The sequence below is a fragment of the Microcebus murinus genome, chromosome 22 (assembly GCF_040939455.1).
Source record: "Microcebus murinus isolate Inina chromosome 22, M.murinus_Inina_mat1.0, whole genome shotgun sequence".
Lineage (NCBI taxonomy): Eukaryota > Metazoa > Chordata > Mammalia > Primates > Cheirogaleidae > Microcebus > Microcebus murinus.
The window spans coordinates 120,930-142,436 of NC_134125.1; the positions used below are offsets into that span (position 1 = coordinate 120,930).

A 21,507-nucleotide genomic window follows, 5' to 3' on the forward strand; every position below is an offset into this window, starting at 1 on the left:
TGAGGAGCTATTTAAGGATTTTTCATAAGAGATTGAAATTATTTGTTTAAAAAGATCACATTGGCCTCTGTATAAAAAAATCTTAAGAGACTGAATAGTTTAGGAGGCTGTTATTATCTGATATCTTAAAAGTGCTTAAGAAATGCTGAATCACTAATAGTCTCAATATCACAGAGAACAATATTATGTAGAAAAATGGACATTGCATCAGAAAATATTTTAGAAAAGACGGAATCAATGTTCATGTATGAAATTTGAATGACAATATCATTTTCTTAACATAAAGAATTCTTTTAAGACAAAAAAACAAAATGAGACATTTGTTTTATCATAAATAGAAAATTCACAGATTACTATATACATTGACTTAAACTCATCTATAATTTAAGATGATGCACATCAAACACATACAAAATTATACTTTCCACCCACCAACGAAGTTTCACATTGATTCCGTCTTTTCTAAAATATTTTGATGCAATGTCCATTTTTGTACATAATATTGTCCTCTATGATATTGAGACTCTTAGTGATTCATCATTTCTTAAGCACTTTTAAAATATCAGATAAATGATTTTTTACATTTATTGATAACCTTTTCTGTCTTCTACTATATAAAGGCAGACTTTTTGAAAGTTTTGCTGAGGACTTGGACATTTTCTTCCAAATCATTCATACCCAGTCTTCAAGTTTTTCTTTCTTTTGCTCTAAAATTTTTTCCAACTCTTCGGCAATATTTAACCATTTTCCTATCCTTAGTTACATTGTTTGATGAATGATAGAAAATTCTTTTGGGCATATCTCAGCAGCAAAACTTAACCAGCTTCACCTACTTGTGGGCATCTTCACTCTCCCAATGCATTTGATTGTTGCTTTCCAAGAAAATATGGAAGTTTGCTCATTCTCCAACAATTAATATTTACTAATAGTGAATGTACCTGTTGCTCTATCCCCTTATCTTTCTGCATTCATAATTTTTTGTTTCAATGCTGATGTGTAGTTTAATAATCTTTTGGGAGACTTGTAAAAACTCTCTTACTGAAGCATGATAATACATTGAGAAGAGTGTACAGCTTAATAAATTTCCCCCAAATAGAACACATCTATTTAACCAGCCTCCAGATAGAAAGCCAACTTAATACTTTTACCACTTTCCCAATGCAGCAATAGTATACTCTTAACTCCATTTATCCCCCTCCTATCTTATACTGTTGTCATGCTTTTTTATTTTCATGTGTACTTTTAAAACTCCACCAGAGGTTACAATTATCATTATGTAAAGTCAATATTAATTTGTATCAGTATTGGCAAACTTTCTGTAAAGGTCCAGATAGTTAATATTTTAGGCTTTGCAGGCCATATATGGTCTCTGTTGTATATTATTCTTCATCCTTTTTTTAAGCAGCTATTTAAAGATTTTGAAATCATTCTTAGCTCACAGGCACTGATTTGGTCCATGGGCCATGATTACACAAAACCTGACTTGTATTTATCAACATATTTACCCCTCCAGTGTTCTCCATTCCATTCTGCATTTCCAAGCTTTCATCTAAGATCATTTCATACTGGCTGAAGAACTTATTTTTTCTTTCAGCATAGGCATGCTACCATAAGTGCCCTCCATTTTTATTATTCTGAAACATCTTTATTTTTGAAGAATATTTTAACTTTGTATGGAAATGTAGATTAGCAGTTTTTATAGTGTGCGAGTGCAACAATTTTCCTCAAAGGGATGTGCCCTCTCCCTCAGTTGAGAAGCTTTCAGCCTATGAACTGGCTTCAATCTGGAAGCTGATTGGATATACATCCCCAATATAGTGATTTCAGTTGGATTTCTGCCCAGCAAATGTAGAATTTTCCTACCATATATATTAAATAGTGCCATGGAAGGCGATCCATCTATTTTATCTTTTGGAACCCTGTGATCATTTAGCCTTTGTCACAGACCTTTATGGTTAAACTCTTGATTACTACTACCCCATCCCTCGAATTCTTGTGCTAATTTTACCCAACCTCTACCATGTCACGATCCCATGGTCTTTATTGAAATTGGAATCCTACTTTCATTATAGAACTTCCCAACAGCATCTATATCCTAGAGAGGGCAGGTACCACCGACTTCTTTGAGGATGGTTGTACATTCCTCACCAATATATATCTTAATTCTTTTTTTTTTTTTTTTTTTTTGAGACAGAGTCTCACTCTGTCACCCAGGCTGCAGTGCAGTGGCATGGTCATAGCTCACTGCAGCTGTGAACTCCTGGGCTCAAGCAATTCTCCTGCCTCAGCCTCCCAAGTAGCCAGGACTACAGGTGTGTACCAGTACACGCAGCTATTCTTTATTTTTTATAGAAACTGGGTCTCACTATATTGCCCAGGCTGGTCTCAAACTCCTGGCCTCAAGAGGTCTTCCCACCTTGGCCTCCAAAATTGCTGGAGTTACAGGTAGGAGTAACTACACCCAGCCTATTTCTTAATTCCTTGAAGGGAGTGTCTTTTAGCCTTTCCCAGGCTAGAGGACGGCTGAGCGCAATACACATAATAAATCCATTCTGATATTCACATCTCTCTCTAAATAATGTTCTTAACACTGGCGGCATCCACCAAAAGCTAGAGGGCAAAGATTTGATGTTGTCAGAGCTTGGCAAGCTCTTTTTCTATAAAGAGCTTGATAGTAAGTTTTAGCCTGATGGCAACATGACAACACACTCAACTCTGCTACTGTAGCAGATAAGCAGCCATAAACACTATGTCAATGACACTAACACAATGTCAATACCTGGCCAATGGGCTGTAGATTGATGACCTGTGATGGTTCAAACAGGTGAGATCCCATAGAGTACAGAGAATAGTAGAGAGTAGACAGGGTGCAGAAAGTTGAAGATATACAGTATATTCTCAAAGAAATAAAATATCAACTTAAATCAACAATGAGTTTTTCATGTCCTAACATTGCTGACAGCTCATGGTAACGTGACTTTCACTCTGAGACAAACCACTGTTACCTTAGGAAACCAAATAAGATACTAGGTACATATGAAGGTACGCCTATCAGTGGTTGAGCCAGATTGTACACTATTTTAAGATAAATCAACCACTCCTAAACAACTCTTATGGAAAACTGGAAAGCTTCAACGTGTATGTAGAAAAATGGCATACCTGATGGCAGGTTTGAGGAAATACACTTATGATAATGTATTTAATACTCTAGTACATGTAAACAATGCCTTTGATCGGAACTAAAAGTCTTCTATTAAATAAATTCCACCTCCTACAAAATGACTCATTAAATGATATTTATCTAATAACACCTTCTACAGATGTGCCCTCAATGCAGCCACATTAATGCTCAATAAAGTCACTCCTACTCATGTTCTATGTTTTTCTTTCTATAAAATAAAATTACTTACCTTCCTGATCAAAACAAACTTGCTCCGATCATGTGAGCTTTGCCAGCTGGGCAGCTGATAATGCCAGAACAGTTTTAAATATGTGCTTTCCAAAGACCTGTTCTCACTGTACATAGAAGAAAAAAGGAAATCTACCTTGGCATTTTTTCCTTGAATGTATTTACACTTATTTCAGACTGTATAAGTAATGGCTATGGTCAAATTGAAGGATAACTGTGAGTTAGCATAACCTTAAATCCAAACTCTATCTCTCAAAGTTAAAACCTTGATACCTACAAATGCTTCTATAATTACGTTTCTATATTGTTTCTACAAAAGCATACTACTCTTCATTATTGATGTTGACATTGTGGTAGTTACATTTTCAGAATCATATGTTGTAGAAAACATCAGCAAATACATGATTAATTTGTTAAACAACAAAAGATTTATTCATAACTTTCTTTTCTGAATTCACTTAAAAAACAATTGCCCCTCCCCCAAAATAAGAGATCTTCCCACAGATTCGATCTATCATGACTTCTCAGCTATCTAAGGTTTTGCTACATTCATTACAATGGTAGTTTTCCCCCCAGTATAATTCTCTAATATAGGTTTCAAATAGTGTAGAAAGTCACCCTACATTCACTTATAAAATTGCTTTAAAGAGTATTTAAAAATGTAATAAGTATTACATCATAAAGGCATTTCCCAATTTCTGTGTTTGTATTACTTTGCTTACATATGAATTTTCTGATGCCCAAAGTACATTTTGCAAAGCTCATTCCTTACTCATGCATTCTGTCCTGGTTGAGCTGACAGATTGCAGAATGAGGGCTGATCTCTGGCTTTCTCACATCTATTGTATAGGTGCTCTTTCCTCATAGGAATTTACAAATGTAGAGTAAGGGAATCCTATCAAATGAAGTCCTTTCAATATTATCAGATAAGAATCTTCTCAATTCTGATTCCATCTTCTATTACTGCAAAAAGAATGAGCAGCTACTAATGGCTTTCTCACATATTCCTGGGGGTTTTCTCCAGGATGTTGAATAAGGTATGGGCCACATTTCTTCACATTCATCAAATTCATATAAGGCTTCTTTCCAAGAGTTCTCTGAAGGAAAGGTAAGGCATTATGTTTTCTAATATCCCATACACTTTAAGTTTTCTCTATAGTGTCAATTCACTGGTGTTCAGTAAGGAATGAGTGAAAATTAAATGAATTTTCATATTCATAGGGGTTCTCTAGAGTATGTGTTCTCTGATGTTTAGCAAGGTTTGAGCTCCAGCTGAAGGATTTGTTGCATACCTTACATACATAAGGTTTCTCCCCGGTGTGGGTTCTTTGATGTAGAATGAGGGAAAAGCTCCGACTGAAGGCTTTGTCACATTCAGCACATGCATAGGGTTTCTCTCCAGTATGAATTTTCATATGTTGAATAAGTGATGCATGCCAAGTGAAAACTTTACCACATTCATCACATTCATAGAGCTTTTCTCCAGCATGAATTCTTTGATGTTTAATAAGAAACGAGTGGCAACGGAACGCTTTTCTACATTGATTACATTCATATGGGGTTTTGGTTGTATGGATGCTTTGATGTCGAGTAAGGTGTGAGAAACGACGAAATGCCTTCCCACATTCAATGCATTCATAAGGTTTCTCTCCAGTATGTGTAATCTGATGGCGAATGAGTTCTGAGCCACTGCTAAAGGCTTTCCCACATTTCCTACATATATATTGTTTCTTTCCTATGTGAATTCTCTGATGTCGAGTGAGGTTTGAGGCACGGCTAAAGGCCTTTCCACACTCAGTACATTCATAAGGTTTCTCCCCAGTATGTGTTCTCTGGTGTTCAATAAGGAATGAAAGATAACTGAATGTTTTACTACAGTCCTTACACTCATGGGGTTTTTTTCCAGTATGAATCATCTGATGTTTCACAAGGTTTGAGATCTGGCTAAAGGTTTTGCCACATTCCTTACACACGTAGGGTTTCTCTCCAGTATGAGTTCTCTGATGTAACACAAGGGAAAAGCGCCGACTGAAAGATTTTCCACACTCATGGCATCCGTAGGGCCTCTCTACAGTATTGATATTCATATGCTGAGTCAAGGCTTCTTGATGAGAGACTGTCACTTGCCTGATACATCCCTGATTTCCTTGCAGCATCTCAGTGTCCTCCTCACATTTCCACTCTCCTTTGAAACTGGAATACACAGGGCCTTGGCTTAGAATTCTTTCCATTATCAAATACTGGGATGAGTTATCATAAATAACATTTTTTGGAGAAAATGCTTTGATTTCATCATTTGACTGTGAAACTGAAAGATAACAAAAAACAAAGCAATTGTTTCCTTTTTTTTTTCTATACTAAGTAAAATAAAGCCATTCCTCCCTTAATGAGAAAATTAAGTAGAGAAAAAAATCTTATCAATTGCATGGCATTCATAGCTGTCATATATGACTGTGAAATCAAGAGTCATATTGATTTCATTACTTCTGAAATCAATATGACTCTTGATTTCACAAGTATGCCCCAAAATTCAGAACAAATCAATAGAGATATGGGTGAATTAAATAAAAAGATTAAATAGAAGTAATTGAAGGAGATGGAAAAGTGGAACAAGTAGAAAGAAAAGTAATTGTGAAGTATAGGTTACTATCTGAAAATGACAATATCACAATGCAGCTAATAAACACACAGCAAGTGTCCTTCAGGTGCCACAAAGACGTCTGACTCTGTTCACTTAGTGCCTTTGGAACATCTTACAATAATTTATTCTAAGGCCGGGCGCGGTGGCTCACGCCTGTAATCCTAGCACTCTGGGAGGCCGAGGCGGGCGGATTGCTCAAGGTCAGGAGTTCAAAACCAGCCTGAGCGAGACCCCGTCTCTACCATAAAAATAGAAAGAAATTAATTGGCCAACTAATATATATAATATAAAAATCAGCCGGGCATGGTGGCACATGCCTGTAGTCCCAGCTACTCGGGAGGCTGAGGCAGGAGGATCACTTGAGCCCAGGAGATTGAGGTTGCTGTGAGCTAGGCTGACGCCACGGCACTCACTCTAGCCTAGGCAAGAAAGCGAGACTCTGTCTCAAAAAAAAAAATAATAATAATAATAATTTATTCTAAATGGGAAAAAAAGGTTTCTCTGAAAACTGCTGTCTATGATCCTCAGTAACTGCACCTTCTTAACTGTTATGAAGCTCATCTTTGGTACAACAGTACCTTCCCATCAAATGCCTTTGACAAATAGAAGTCCTGATTTTCTCCAAGGTGAATTTTAGAAACAGATTTCATCACTTTTAAATTGGAACAGCATTTCACAGTATCAAGTACTTTTTAAAAAACACATTCATGTCCTTATTCTTAGGAAATGAACACTTATGAATTTAGGCCTAAAAAGCCATGAAGTATATGCAACTTATTCTCAAATGTTCCAGAACAAAAAGTCCTATACCAAATGATAAGGCAAATTAGCAAAGGTGAATGTGGGTATAAGGCATGTGGGTATTCTTTGTATTATTCTTGCAACTTTTAAGTAATTTTAAAATCATTTCCCAATAACATTTAAAAATGCATTTTTCTCTAAACACTTTGACATTTATTTTTTTAAGGGGAAAATACCATTTGTTATTGTCACTCTGACCATAAGCTATTAAGGAGAAGTAAATAGACATCATATTTCTTTAATACCTATCTCAGTAATGAATCAAGATGTATACCTATATGGTAGGTACACAAAAATACATGACAGATTAGGATTAAGGATGCAGTGAAACAGCTGTTCTGTTAAAATCATGATCTCAATAACAGGGAAATATTAAATTCCTTTCCTGCCTCTTCTGTAAATTAATTTCATACCTACTGAGTATCTAGGGATATAAACTGAGTAATTCTCTTCAGGAGATGAAACTATAAATAGGGAGAAAGAGAACACAGGAAACATTAGTTAATGACATAAAACATAAGGAAGTTTATTTAACTTTCTCTGGTCTTTTACTCTGGCCTTACAAAAGACCAGAGACAAGATATAAAAATCCATTGCAACAGATTAAGAAAGGTTTCATCTAGAAATGCTTCACCAAACCAACTTGTTGGGAACTGAAATACACCAAGGGAACCTGTACATTTAATCAGAGTAGAAAAAGCTGTTGGATAAATACAAATTATAGTTAGATAAGAGTTAAATTCTGATGTTCTATTGCACATTAGGGTGACTACAGTTAACAATAATGTATACTTCAAAATGGCTAGAAGAGAGGATTTTGAATGTTCTTACCACAAAGAAATGTTAAATGTCTGAGGTGACAGATTTGCTAATTACATGTTGTATATACTTATTGAAACATTACATTGTACTCCATAAGTGTATATACTTATTAATTGTGTCAATTAAAAATAAAATAAAACTTAAAAGCTGTTGGAGTTAACTGTATAGATTTAATATAGTATTTTCCATATGGTTTTCCACAAAACTTAGAGCAAAAATCAATCAAGAATCTAAGTTAACATATGAAAGTAGAATGCTAATGATATATTCTTCCATTTTCCCTTCCTCAAAGTCACCTCATGTCTTCCCATTACCTACTATGCCTATACTCTTCTTGGTAGATGCCAGATGGATTTGATGAAACTTAGTACTTATATTTATTAAAAGCCTAGAAAGATATAAAGATTCATTCTTTTTTTTTTTTTTTTTTTTAAGACAGAGTCTCACTTTGTTGCCCAGGCTAGAGTGAGTGCCGTGGCATCAGCCTGGCTCACAGCAACCTCAATCTCCGGGGCTCAGCGATCCTACTGCCTCAGCCTCCCGAGTAGCTGGGACTACAGGCATGAGCCACCATGCCCGGCTAATTTTTTGTATATATATTTTTAGTTGGTCAATTAATTTATTTCTATTTTTGGTAGAGACAGGGTCTCGCTCAGGCTGGTTTCGAACTCCTGACCTTGAGCAATCCGCCCGCCTCGGCCTCCCAAAGTGCTAGGATTACAGGCGTGAGCCACCACGCCCGGCCCTAAAGATTCATTCTTTTTTTTTTTGAGACAGAGTCTCGCTTTGTTGCCCAGGCTAGAGTGAGTGCCGTGGCATCAGCCTAGCTCACAGCAACCTCAAACTCCTGGGCTCGAGTGATCCTTCTGCCTCAGCCTCCCGAGTAGCTGGGACTACAGGCATGCGCCACCATGCCTGGCTAATTTTTTTTTTTTTAATATATATATCAGTTGGCCAATTAATTTCTTTCTATTTATAGTAGAGACAGGGTCTCACTCTTGCTCAGGCTGGCTTTGAACTCCTGACCTTGAGCAATCCGCCCACCTCGGCCTCCCAAGAGCTAGGATTACAGGCGTGAGCCACAGCGCCCGGCCTAAGATTCATTCTTAATACAATAAAGGATTCTTTTAATAAGCCAGCAACTAATGTAAAAAAGTAAAATTTTTAGATGTATTCGCTGTTCTTAGGGAAAAAACCAAATATCTCCTATCACCAGTGTTATTTAAGATCATTCAGGAAGTACTTAATATAGTATGAATATTGAAAAAAGGAAACTATGGATAAAAGTTTTTAAAAAAATCGTTACAGGGAGACTTCCAGTTTCCAATCTGACATGTAAAGAGCTTGGAAGTCACTACTCTGTCTCAAGAAGTGAAAAGCTAAACAAACTGAAAAATCAATAACTCTTCTAAGATCCCTCAGAGAAGTACAGTCATAGGGCAAACCACTGCCCCCAAAACTGGAGAGACAGGAAGATATAGAGAATCAAAACTCGCCAAAGTAGAAATCAATGAGCAGAAACCTCTCAGGAGCCAGTGCTTCGATAGGAAAGCCTGAACTATAACTGACAAATAGATGAGGCTCAGTGCAGACAAGTCAGTGGTTCAAAACTCTAGTCATATGGGCCCCTCTAGGCTTTTGTGAGTTTTACCTCCAGGAGCTCTACCAGATCCTCACAGTGACTATCAAAGAAAAATCCCCTTGTACTACTGGTGGAGAGGAAAGGAAAATAACCTTTTGAAATACACTAGAGCATTCTAATTCTTCTCAACAAGGCCTACCCTCAGGAGGAACTATTTTACCACAGCCTAACTTGTTGGGGTTTTAGCAGAGCCTGTCCTGCCTTGGGAAAGGGAAATACCCAAATCCAGGCAGCTGGAGCCTCCACATAGGGATAGGGAATAAACCAACTCCAGCCCCATATAGCCATGTTGTCCCAAGGTAGGGCCCACCTTTCTCACTTTTCTAAGGTGGGAAAAAACTGAGAAGAACTGGTGACATTTACATTCCAGGGGCACAGGCTCACCAAAAGACTGAGGCCTAATTTAGGATTATAAAATTCTTCCTCTCCCCTGATACCTTACCTCTACAGTATTAAAGGCCTATTTACTGCAGTTCTTTTTACTCAGTACATCATGCCTACCTTTCAACAAAAAATTATGAGGTATACTAAATGACAAAAAAAGCCTGAAGAGACTGAACAAGCATCAGAACTTGAGTCAGATATGGAAGGAATATTGGTATTATCAGTCCAGGAATTGTTAAAACTATGATTGCTATGCTAGAAGTTTTAATGGAAAAGGTACACAATGTGCAAGAGGAGATAGATAATATATGCAGAGAAACAGAAATTCTAAGACTCAAAAATGCTATAAATAAAAAATACTATAACAGAAATAAAGAATGCCTTTGATGGGCTCATCAGTAGTCTGTACAGATATCTCAATATAAACTTCTAAAACTGAAAAGCAAAGACAGAAAAGATTTTTAAAAGTAGAACAAGATATTCAAGAACTGTGGGACAACTACAAAAGGTGTAATATGTGAATAATAGGAATACCAGAAGAAGAAAGAGAAAAAGGAACAGAAGCAATACTTGAAGTAATAATGACTGAGAATTTCCCTCAATTAGTGTCAGACACCAAATCACACATCTAGAAAGCTTAGAGAACATCAAGTAGGATAAATGTAAAAAAAAAAAAATCACTACAATTAGGTATACATATTCAAACTTCAGACAATAAAAGATAAAGAAATCTTGAAAGCAGAGAGAAAAAAAACCATCTTACCTATAAAGGAATAAAGCTAAGAATTACAGCAGTCCTGTGGTTTTGCTTTTCACTGTTTCAGTAAGTCCACAAATATTAAAAAGCTTAAATGGAAAATTCTGGAAATAATTCATGTTTTAAATTGCATGCTGTTCTCAGTAGTATGATGATATTTTACACTGCTCAACTACATCACACCCAGGACATGAATCCTTCTTTTTCCAGCCTATTTATGCTTCTAGTCTGTTAGTCACTTAGTAGCTGTCACAGTTATCAGATCAACTGTTGTGGTATCATAGTGATTATGTTTAAGAGACACTTATTTTACTTAATAATGGCCTCAAAACACAAGAGCAGTGACACTGACAATTTGAATATGCCAAAGAAAAATCATAAAATGTTTCTTTTAAGTGAAGAGATGAAAATTCTCAATAAGGATAAAAACAATTGTATGCTGACTTGCTAAGGCTTATGGTAAGAATGAATCTTCTATTCATGTGAGGAAGAAAAAAAGCAATTCATGCTATAATAGTTTTGCTGTCCCGCCTCAAACTACAAAAGTTACAGCCACAGTACATGGTAAGCATTTAGTTAAGATGGAAAAAGGCCGGGCGCGGTGGCCCATGACTGTAATCCTAGCACTCTGGGAGGCCGAGGCAGGCGGATTGCTCGAGGTCAGGAGTTCGAAACCAGCCTGAGCAAGAGTGAGACCCCATCTCTACTATAAATAGAAAGAAATTAATTGGCCAACTACTATATATAGAAAAAATGAGCCGGGCATGGTGGCACATGCCTGTAGTCCCAGCTATTCGGGAGGCTGAGGCAGGAGGATCACTTGAGCCCAGGAGTTTGAGGTTGCTGTGAGCTAGGCTGACGCCATGGCATTCACTCTAGCCTGGGCAACAAAGCAAGACTCTGTCTCAAAAAAAAAAAAAAAGATAGAAAAAACATTAAATTTGTGGGTCAAAGACACAATCAGAAATGTGTTCTGATTGACAGCAATCAGATACGGTACTATCTATGGTTTCAGGCATCCACTGGGAGTCTTGGAACATGTCCCCCACATATAAGGGGGGGCTATTATATATCGAATCTCCTTAGAAAACATGAAAGCAAGGAGAGTGGGGGGGAATATTTAAAGTGTTGAGAGAAAAAAACCATCAACCCATAACTCTGTACCCTGTGAGATTAACCTTCAAAGATGAAGGAGAAATGACTTTCTCAGAAAAAAACACACACACACACACAAAACTAAAGGAATTTGTTGCCAGTAGACCTCCTTTGCAAATCTTGAAAAGAAATTCTTCAAAGCTATGGAAAATTATATGGGTCAGAAAGTTGGATCTACATAGAGAAACGAAGTGCATTAGAGAAGGAGTAAGTGAAAGTAAAATGAAATCTTTCATTCTTCTTATTCTTAATTGACCTAACAGATAAGAGTTTATTCAAAATAATAACAATGTATTTAATGATTACAGCTTATATATAAGTAAAATAAATGATAACAATGATACAAGAGACTGCAGAAAAGAATTAGAAATATTATAAGGTACTTATACTACACATGAAGTGATATAGTATTATTTGAAAGGGGACTTTGATTAGCTGAACACTAGGGCAAATTCTAGGGCAACCACTAAAAAAAGTGTAATCAATATGCTACAAAAGCAAATCATAAAATATTCAATAAAAACAACAAAAGGAAGAAAAAGAGAGGAAGACACAAATAAAAACTAAGAATAGGCAATGAATAGAAAACAATAACAAATCTCATGGCTATTAACCCAAATATATCAATAATCACTTTAAATGTCAACAGTTTAAACACAACTATTTCAGACTGTGAGAGTGGATTAAAAAAACAAGCTCCAACTATATGCTGTCCACAAGAAATCCACTTTAAATATGAAGGTACATATAGATTAAAAGTAAATGAAAGGTATATAACACTTATCAAAAGAAAGTAGGAGTAGCTAAATTAATTTCAGACAGCAGACTTCAGAGTAAGGAATGTTATCAAGGATAAAGAAGGGAACTGCATAATGATAAAGGGGTCAATACTCCAAGAAAACATAAAAATCCTTAATGCGCATATGCCTAACAATAGAGCATCAAAATATTATACATGAGGCAAAAACTGATAGAACTGCAAGGAGAAATAGGTGAGTCCACTATTAAAGTTGAAGACTTCAATCCTGCTCTATCAAAAATGGACATTCCTTCTCTACTCCCACTGCTTCACTTGACCAGCCTTAAAAAAATAAATAAAAAATAAATTAAGGCCGGGCGCGGTGGCTCAAGCCTGTAATCCTAGCACTCTGGGAGGCCGAGGCGGGCGGATTGCTCAAGGTCAGGAGTTCGAAACCAGCCTGAGCAAGAGCAAGACCCCGTCTCTACTATAAATAGAAAGAAATTAATTGGCCAACTAATATATATATATAATTAGCTGGGCATGGTGGCGCATGCCTGTAGTCCCAGCTACTTGGGAGGCTGAGGCAGAAGGATTGCTTGAGCCCAGGAGTTTGAGGTTGCTGTGAGCTAGGCTGACGCCACGGCACTCACTCTAGCCTGGGCAACAAGCGAGACTCTGTCTCAAAAAAAAAAAAATTAATTAATTAATTAATTAATTGATTAAAAAATATGGACAGATCTAGCTGGTAGAAAATCAATTAGAAGATAGTTGAATTTATTAAGGACCATCAATTAACATGATATAACTGACATCTAGGGACTACTTCATCCAACAACAGATTATATATTCTTCTCAAGCTCACATAGAACATTCACCAAGAAAGACTAAATTCTGGACCATAAAACACACCTTAACAAATTTTAAAAAAAGGAATCACATGTGTGGTCTCAGACAATAAATGAAACTAGAAATCAATAATTAGAAAAATCCCCAAATACTTGACTATTGAACAATACACTTCTGAATAACACAAACAAGAAATGTCAAGAGAAATTTTAAAATATTTTGAATGAGATGAACAAGAAAACACAACTTATCAAAATTTGTGGGATGCAGTGAAAGCAGTGCTTAGACACCAATTTATAGCATAGAATGCATACACTTGTAAACAAAGATTTAAAATCAATCATCTAGCTTCTATCTTGGGAAACTAAAAATGAGCAAATTAAATCCAAAGTAAGCAGAAGGAAAGATGTTTAAAAATTTGAGCAGAAATCAAAATTGAAATTGAAAATAGATCATCAATAGGGAAAATCAACCAAATCAAGCTCATTCTTTAAAAAGATCAAAATTGATAAGCTAAGAAAAATGATGTCACACATTACTAATATCAGCAAAGAAAGGGAAGACATCACTACAGATCCCATGGACATTAAAAGGATAATAAGGCCGGGCGCTGTGGCTCACGCCTGTAATCCTAGCTCTTGGGAGGCCGAGGCGGGCGGATTGCTCAAGGTCAGGAGTTCAAAACCAGCCTGAGCAAGAGCGAGACCCCGTCTCTACTATAAATAGAAACAAATTAATTGGCCAACTGATATATATATATATAAAATTAGCTGGGCATGGTGGCGCATGCCTGTAGTCCCAGCTACTTGGGAGGCTGAGGCAGAAGGATCACTCGAGCCCAGGAGTTTGAGGTTGCTGTGAGCTAGGCTGACGCCATGGCACTCACTCTAGCCTGGGCAACAAAGCGAGACTCTGTCTCAAAAAAAAAAAAAAAAAAAGGATAATAAAGGAATACTATTAACAATTCTATGCCCCCAAATTTGATGACATAGATAAAATGATCAATTCCTTGACAGACACAAATTTCCAAAACTCACACAAGAAGAAATAGAGCATCTGAATAGATCTAGGTCTAGTAAACAAATCAAATGAATAATTAATAACTTTTCAAAACAAAAAGCACCAGGCCCAGATGAGTTCACTGGTGAATTCTACCAACTATTTAATGAAAAAAGTATACCAATTCTCTATAATCTCTTTCAGAAGATAGAAGCATCGGGACTACTTCCTCATTCTAGGAGGTCAACATATTACAGGCCAGTATCTCTCATAAGCATAGATGTAAAAATACTCAACAAATTATTAGCAAATTGGATCCAAGAATGTCTAAGAAGAATTATGTCCCACCACCAAGTGGAATTTAAACCAGGAATGTAGAGCTGCTAACTGTACACACAGTGAGGGAAAGGACAGATGTGTCAATAAATGGTATCATACAGAATATATCAAAGTTGACTACTAATTCACATGACATACAAAAATAAATTTTAAATGAACCATGGATCTAAAGGTGAATGGAAAAACAAGTAGACTTTTTTAAGAAGAAAATATAGGAAGATGTCTTCATAACCTTTTAGTACAAAAAGATTTCTTAAGCAGGTCAAAAAAATAAAAATAAAAAACCATAAAGGAAAAGATTGATAAATCTGACTGTACTAAAAATAAGAATTTCTGTTCATCAAAAGAGGCTATCCAGGGATAACATAAGCCACTTATGAGAGATTTTGCAGTACATGTAATAAACAAAGGATTTATATCCAAAATATATAACTTTTACACATTAATAAGAAAAAGACAGACTCCAATAGATAAATGAGCAAAATCATTCAAGATGCACTTTGCAAATGGGGATGTCTAAATATTCAACAAACATGAAAAGGTGCTCAACCTCATCAGTTATCTTAAAAATGCAAATTTAACCCAAAAGCTACCACTGCACATCCTTCTGATAGGTGAGAAAATTATGATGCCTACCAGGAACACACTGTGTTTGTGAAAGTGTTAAGTCAGTAAAAGCTCTTTAGATAACATTTTGGCATTAATGAAAGAGATACATTATCCTCTAATCCAACAATTCCAATCCAATATGTCACAGAGAAACCTATGCCAGTATGTACCAGAATACAGGTACAATAATAACATTGTTTGCAATATCTCTAAATTGCAAGCAACCTAAGAAGCCCTCAAGAGTAAAATGGATAAATTGTGGTATACTTAAGTTGTACAACTAACCACTTTAGTACCAGAGTCGACTATAGTCGATAGCCACAGATGAATGCGCACAGCGACTTTAGCCAACAGCCGTGATATGAAGGTGCACAGCCAAGCGTTGTCTTTAGCCGATAGCCATGATATGACTTTAATTTTTCATTTATCAAAATAAATTGTGAACATTTTAAAATAACGTAATGAAAACATATATGTATGTTATCTATTCTGATTTACATTACAAGTAAAGCTGCCTGTAAAGTAAAACAAGCTTTCAGTGCTTTAAAGCTTTCCTCATCACACAAGAGCAAAACAGATGCATTATCAATGCACAGCAGAAACTATCACGCGGACTATGAATGCCAGCTGTGGGCAAGGTTTTGCGGATGGTGAGTACAGTACCAAAGTGGTTAAACAAACTACTTCAGCAATATGCAAAATGAAAAAAATCTTTTCAAAAATAATTTTGAGAGAAGCAAATCACAATATGATAAATATCCTATGAGTCCTTCTATATAAAAAAGTTCACAAACATAAAACCTAAACCATAGTGAAATATAGATGCAAACAGCTGATGAAACTATAAAGAAAACCAAAGAAGTTACCTTACCATAAAAGCAAGGGGATGGTTACCTTTGCTGGGGGACTGGGATGGGCACACAGAAGGTTCTCAGGGGCCTGGCAGTGCTCTGTTTACTGACTACATGGTTGTCTGTCTTCTAATAATGTGTTAAGCTGTACATTTAGGTTTATGTATTATTTTTGTCTGTGTGATATTTCACAATAAAAAGAATTTTCAAAATAAGATACTGGAAGAAATATATGAAAATTGCAAAACCTGTATTATTAAAGTAGTGGAATTAGAGGTAATTTTTCCATGTTTTCCTTTTTCTCACTTCCCTTGTACCTGGTTTTATTGGTTTTATTTTTTTAATCTAGAAAAGGACACTTTTCTTCTTTAACTCATACTTAAATGAAGTTTCCTTGCACTTGATCCACCTTATGACTTGAGTCTACATTAGTACCTTCTTTCCAAATCCTTCTCTACATCCTCCTAGGGGTCCCTGTAGCATTTGATATTAACTACCACCACTCTCCTTAAAGCAAGAGCTGTTTTCATGGCACAGGTCTCCTGTTCCCTAATCAGTCCTTCTGAGCTCCTGCTTCCTAAACATAGACAATCTTTCTTTTCTCTCAGTGGGACCACTCTTTAAAGGTCAGTATACCTCCATCAGACATTTGCTTCTGTATCAACTACAGAACTTTTCTGTTTCTTTATAAGTTTTCACACATACATATATTTAGGCTCCATAGATCTTCCATGTCAGCATCTTCTGCAGGGGTAGGCCATGGCGATATTTATTTTTAAAGAATATTGCCAGCAGTTCCATTGTCAACCAAAGGTGAAGGTTTTCAGAGTACTTCTACTTCTCATTCAATCTTATAGCTTCAATTTTTGTTTAATGTAAGATTCCCACATCTACATCTCTAACCTGAATTTTATTCTAAGATATATTCCAACAGTCTGTTGCACATTTTCGCTTGGAAATATCCTCTACTCACACTTTTCAAACTAATTCATCCCCTGTTCTCCAAAACTAACCTTTTCTTGTGTTTTATGTTTCTATTACTACTATACCTATCCAAATTATCTAGGCCTAAAACATCAACAAGAAATTCCTTTTCTCTCACTGCTGAACTGTTAATTTGAGCATATCTAACACAAGTTATTTAGAGTCATATCACTAGAACAAAAATCCCTTGAGAGTTATTAAACTTTTGTATGCCCTCTAGACTCTGTAGCACCTGAGAAAGTCTGACAAAATTAAAATTTCAGTAACTATTGTTAATACAATATGTAAATCAATGAATACATGAATTAATCAAAGAGTAATGAATTAATCTTTCCAAGATGATTAAATAAAACAGCACTGTAAAAAGTATATACACCTTTTATTTGGACAATAGAAACATATGCCAATTTGAAGAAAGGGTGGAAACAAAAAGAAACAAAATTCAGAGACCAGACAGACCTAACAATGGAAAGAAAGAAAGACCTATCTATCTGTGAGAAAGTGTAGAAAGTATAAGATGTGAATTGGGTTTCAAATGGTCCTTTATAGAGTTGTGGGTGAGACTTATGGTCTCCACTTCTCTGGTATCTTAAGAAAAAAATTTCAACCAGCATATGAAAAGAAAGTGCTACTGGTTTCTAATTGACTAACTGGGTATTTTAAAAAATTTTCCCTACCAGCTTCTAACTCACTCACCTGAAAACAGATCTCTTCTCACATCCCCTCTCCTGAGCCAAGGCTCTTTCCCTTGTTCCAATAAGGAAACCACATCTGGCTTAGAAATGGAAAGACCTGCTTGCAGAAAATGAAATAAATTCAAAATCAGTCCTTGAATCCTAAGAAAAGAAGGGTCATGAAAAGAAATGTCAGATGTAAGTACAAAAAATGTCTAAAGATTAGATGCAGTTACAAGCCCCATCTTTAAAACTAATTAAAAAAAAAACAAAAACAAAAACCTCCATATTTCCCTTGGGATTATTCAGCCAGATAATCAAGATTTAAAACAGAAATTATAAAGGTCAAATTCTGACTTGAGGGAGATGAGGAATACTTACCCAGTGAGACCAGATGGCCATAGTTCTCCAACATTACACACCTGTACAAATCTCTTTGAGCAGGCTGAAGCCATTTCCACTCCTCCTGGGAGAAGTCTATGGCCACATCTCTGAATGTCACTGACCCCTGAAATGGCAAACAGATGTCTGCACAACTAGCACCCATGCACCCAAAGGCCCTTATCAAGAAGTGAAATGAGTCTCACTGTGCAGGAAGGACAATGTGTGTAAGCAGAGGCAATGAGAGTTTTCAGAATTCTGAGTAATGATTACATAACTAAGAGCCTAGCTTTCATATTTTGTCATACAATTGGAGAAAAGGAGAAAAAATATAAATGATTTGTTCTGAGATAATTTACAGTTTTGTTCATGATAAAGGATTATACATGTGCACAATATGGATTTTTGGCTTTGGTTATAACAATTCTTAAGATCTTACTTCATGAATAGTGATGACTGTTCTTTCATGTTTAATAAGCAATGTATATTTTCCTAAATACCAGCCTATTTTAATATAATTTGGTTAAAATTTCTTCATGGCAATAACCTGCTGTAGCACCCTTCAAAACGAGCAAGCATTCTCAAGTTTGTCAGTCATCCCCAATCATGAAGAAACAGCTGTGAAACTTAATGGTAAGTTTAGCAATACCATAGGACAAAGAGCATAAGCTATAAAATACATGGATCTCCCAAGAAGGGAATATAATACCTCCCAGGATGGAACCTAAAGCTCTTTCCCTTGGGGTTAAGGGGAATAATAAACAAGTTCTTGCTTTGCAGCCTGGTTTTACACCACTTGAGTGATTGACATAACCATTAATATAAGGCATGAATGGGAATTTAAAAGATCCCAAACTAGTAGCAACCCCATATGTGTGGTAGAGTTATATTTTATAGTTTTCAAGTTAAAAAAAAAAGTGGTAAAAGATTGTTGACTAATAAAGGAAACTCATTCCTACAGTAAATAGTGAGATCTGTGGCAGAGATGGAAATTGGATTTCCTAGCAAACCTCAGCCTCTGGATTTGGAAATGAGTATGACAAAAGGTAGGACAAAGAAGGGGAGCTCAAAATCAGAGACTCATTTGGAATGATTGGCCTTGTTATCCCTACCTCTGTGAAGCACAATTACCAGCCAAGCATTTAGCACTAATTAGAATAAAAATAATCAATGTTCCTTGCTAAAGGAATTTAATGTTATGTTTGAAAAGTGAGTTCGGAGATTTTGTTTTGCTCACTGTTGAATCCCCAAGACACAGGATGCGTCATGCGTTAGAATCACTTGGAGAGACTGTAAAAACACCGACTGCTAGGCCACAGACCCGAAGTTTCTGATTCAGAAGATTTAAGGTAGGGCTCAAGAATCTTCACACTGTGAGAACCACTGATATGGGTGCTGAAAATAAATGCTCGGCAAAATATAAAGTTGAATAAACAAATGAAGGGCGGCTAGAGTGAACAACATAAAGTAAAATACTCTTCGTTCAGGCCGGGCACGGTGGCTCACGCCTGTAATCCTAGCACTCTGGGAGGCCGAGGCGGGCGGATTGCTCGAGGTCAGGAGTTCGAAACCAGCCTGAGCAAGAGCGAGACCCCGTCTCTACTATAAATAGAAACAAATTAATTGGCCAGCTAATACATATATAGAAAAAATTAGCCGGGCACGGTGGCACATGCCTGTAGTCCCAGCTACTTGGGAGGCTGAGGCAGGAGGATTGCTTGAGCCCAGGAGTTTGAGGTTGCCGTGAGCTAGGCTGACGCCAGGGCACTCATTCTAGCCTGGGCAACAAAGTGAGACTCTGTCTCAAAAAAAAAAAAAAAAAAAAAATACTCTTCGTTCTAACAACTGGAGAAAAGAGGAGGCAATGTAGCAACTGACACCCTACCCGCTCACCATAAAACATAAGAAACCCCTAAAGAGAAAGAATGGGGATAGGGTCTTGGGGTTCTGTCAAGCACGTAGTTTCAGGAGAAAGAAAGACTATGTCTCCAAATCCTGAAAAACACGGTACGAAGAGAGGAAATATCAGCATACCTGAGCCATGGCTCACAGAAGGGGTCGCGGAGACCAACTGTAAAACGGCGGACCTGGCGGGGGAGAAAGGCGCCCTGAGCCAACAGGCCAGCGGGGCCGAGCCCAGCCACGGAGCCCAGCTGGGGAGTCCCGTCGCCTCCCGCTCCCGGCCTCGCCACAGCCAGGGCCCGGAGGGACCGTTCCCTCCTGCACCGCCGGGGCTCCGGGCCCGGAACCCTGACCTGCATGCCCAGCACCTCCTCGCGTAACCGTGGCCAGTGCAGGGATGTTTCTGCTGCGCTTTACGCGAAGGGCTTCCGGGCTCCGGACGGGCTCCCGTAGCACCGGGCGGACCCCTTTACCTGCCTCGGGTGCTCCGTGGCCCGACTCTCGGCTCCGCCCACAAGGCTCCGCCGCGGGCTTCGCTGGAACTGCGCCTTCCAGAACCCCAGGGACGAACCCAACAGGCCGCTAGCGTCGGACAACTACACTTCCCGAAGACCACCGCGGCCTCCGTGCGTGTCAGAAACGCCGTTTCATTTTCACTACGACTCCCAGGATGCCTGGCGGCCACGCCCACACACGCAAAACGCCAGTCTCAGACTGCATTTCCCAGAGCGCACCGCGGGCTCCGCCAGGGACACAGGGTTCCCTCCTCTACTACCACTCCCAGGGTGCCCTGCGGACGCGCCCACACACACACACACAGAAGGCCGCTCTCAGACTGCACTTCCCAGAGACCACTGCGGGCTCCGCGTGGGAACAGGGTTCCCTCCCCTACTACCACTCCCAGGGCGCCCCGCGGACGCGCCCACACACGCAGAAGGCCGGTCTCAGACTGCACTTCCCAGAGCGCACCGCGGGCTCCGCGTGGGACACAGGGTTCCCTCCCCTACTACCACTCCCAGGGCGCCCCGCGGCCGCGCCCACACACGCAGAAGGCCGGTCTCAGACTGCACTTCCCAGAGCGCACCGCGGGCTCCGCGTGGGACACAGGGTTCCCTCCCCTACTACCACTCCCAGGGCGCCCCGCAGACGCGCCCACACACGCAAAACGCCAGTCTCAGACTGCACTTCCCAGAGCGCACGGCGGGCTCCGCGTGGGACACAGGGTTCCCTCCCCTACTACCACTCCCAGGGCGCCCCGCGGCCGCGCCCACACACGCAGAAGGCCGGTCTCAGACTGCACTTCCCAGAGCGCACCGCGGGCTCCGCGTGGGACACAGGGTTCCCTCCCCTACTACCACTCCCAGGGTGCCCCGCGGACGCGCCCACACACGCAGAAGGCCGGTCTCAGATTGCACTTCCCAGAGACCACTGCGGGCTCCCGTGGGACACAGGGTTCCCTCCCCTACTACCACTCCCAGGGTGCCCCGCGGACGCGCCCACACACGCAGAAGGCCGGTCTCAGACTGCACTTCCCAGAGCGCACCGCGGGCTCAGAGCGTGGGACACAGG

At 38.6% G+C, this 21,507-nt stretch overlaps 1 protein-coding gene across 13 annotated transcripts; it reads right to left on the bottom strand.

The window, feature by feature from the left end:
- Window positions 1-3,814: 3,814 nt before the first annotated feature.
- ZNF140 (zinc finger protein 140) lies at window positions 3,815-20,545 on the bottom strand. Of its 13 annotated transcripts, none has more exons than XM_012747649.3 (5): window positions 20,416-20,545; window positions 20,071-20,123; window positions 18,037-18,163; window positions 17,678-17,776; window positions 3,815-5,717 (listed from the first exon to the last, which is right to left on the bottom strand). In XM_012747649.3, exons 2-5 carry the CDS (start codon window positions 20,077-20,079, stop codon window positions 4,576-4,578), a joined length of 1,377 nt encoding a protein of 458 aa, XP_012603103.1. In that variant the 5' UTR covers window positions 20,080-20,123; window positions 20,416-20,545; the 3' UTR covers window positions 3,815-4,575. The 13 variants fall into 13 exon arrangements, with proteins under 13 accessions (XP_012603103.1, XP_075852503.1, XP_012603101.1 ...); XM_075996388.1 differs by having other exon boundaries at window positions 17,678-17,817; XM_012747647.3 differs by having other exon boundaries at window positions 20,412-20,539.
- Between the last annotated feature and the right edge of the window lie 962 nt (window positions 20,546-21,507).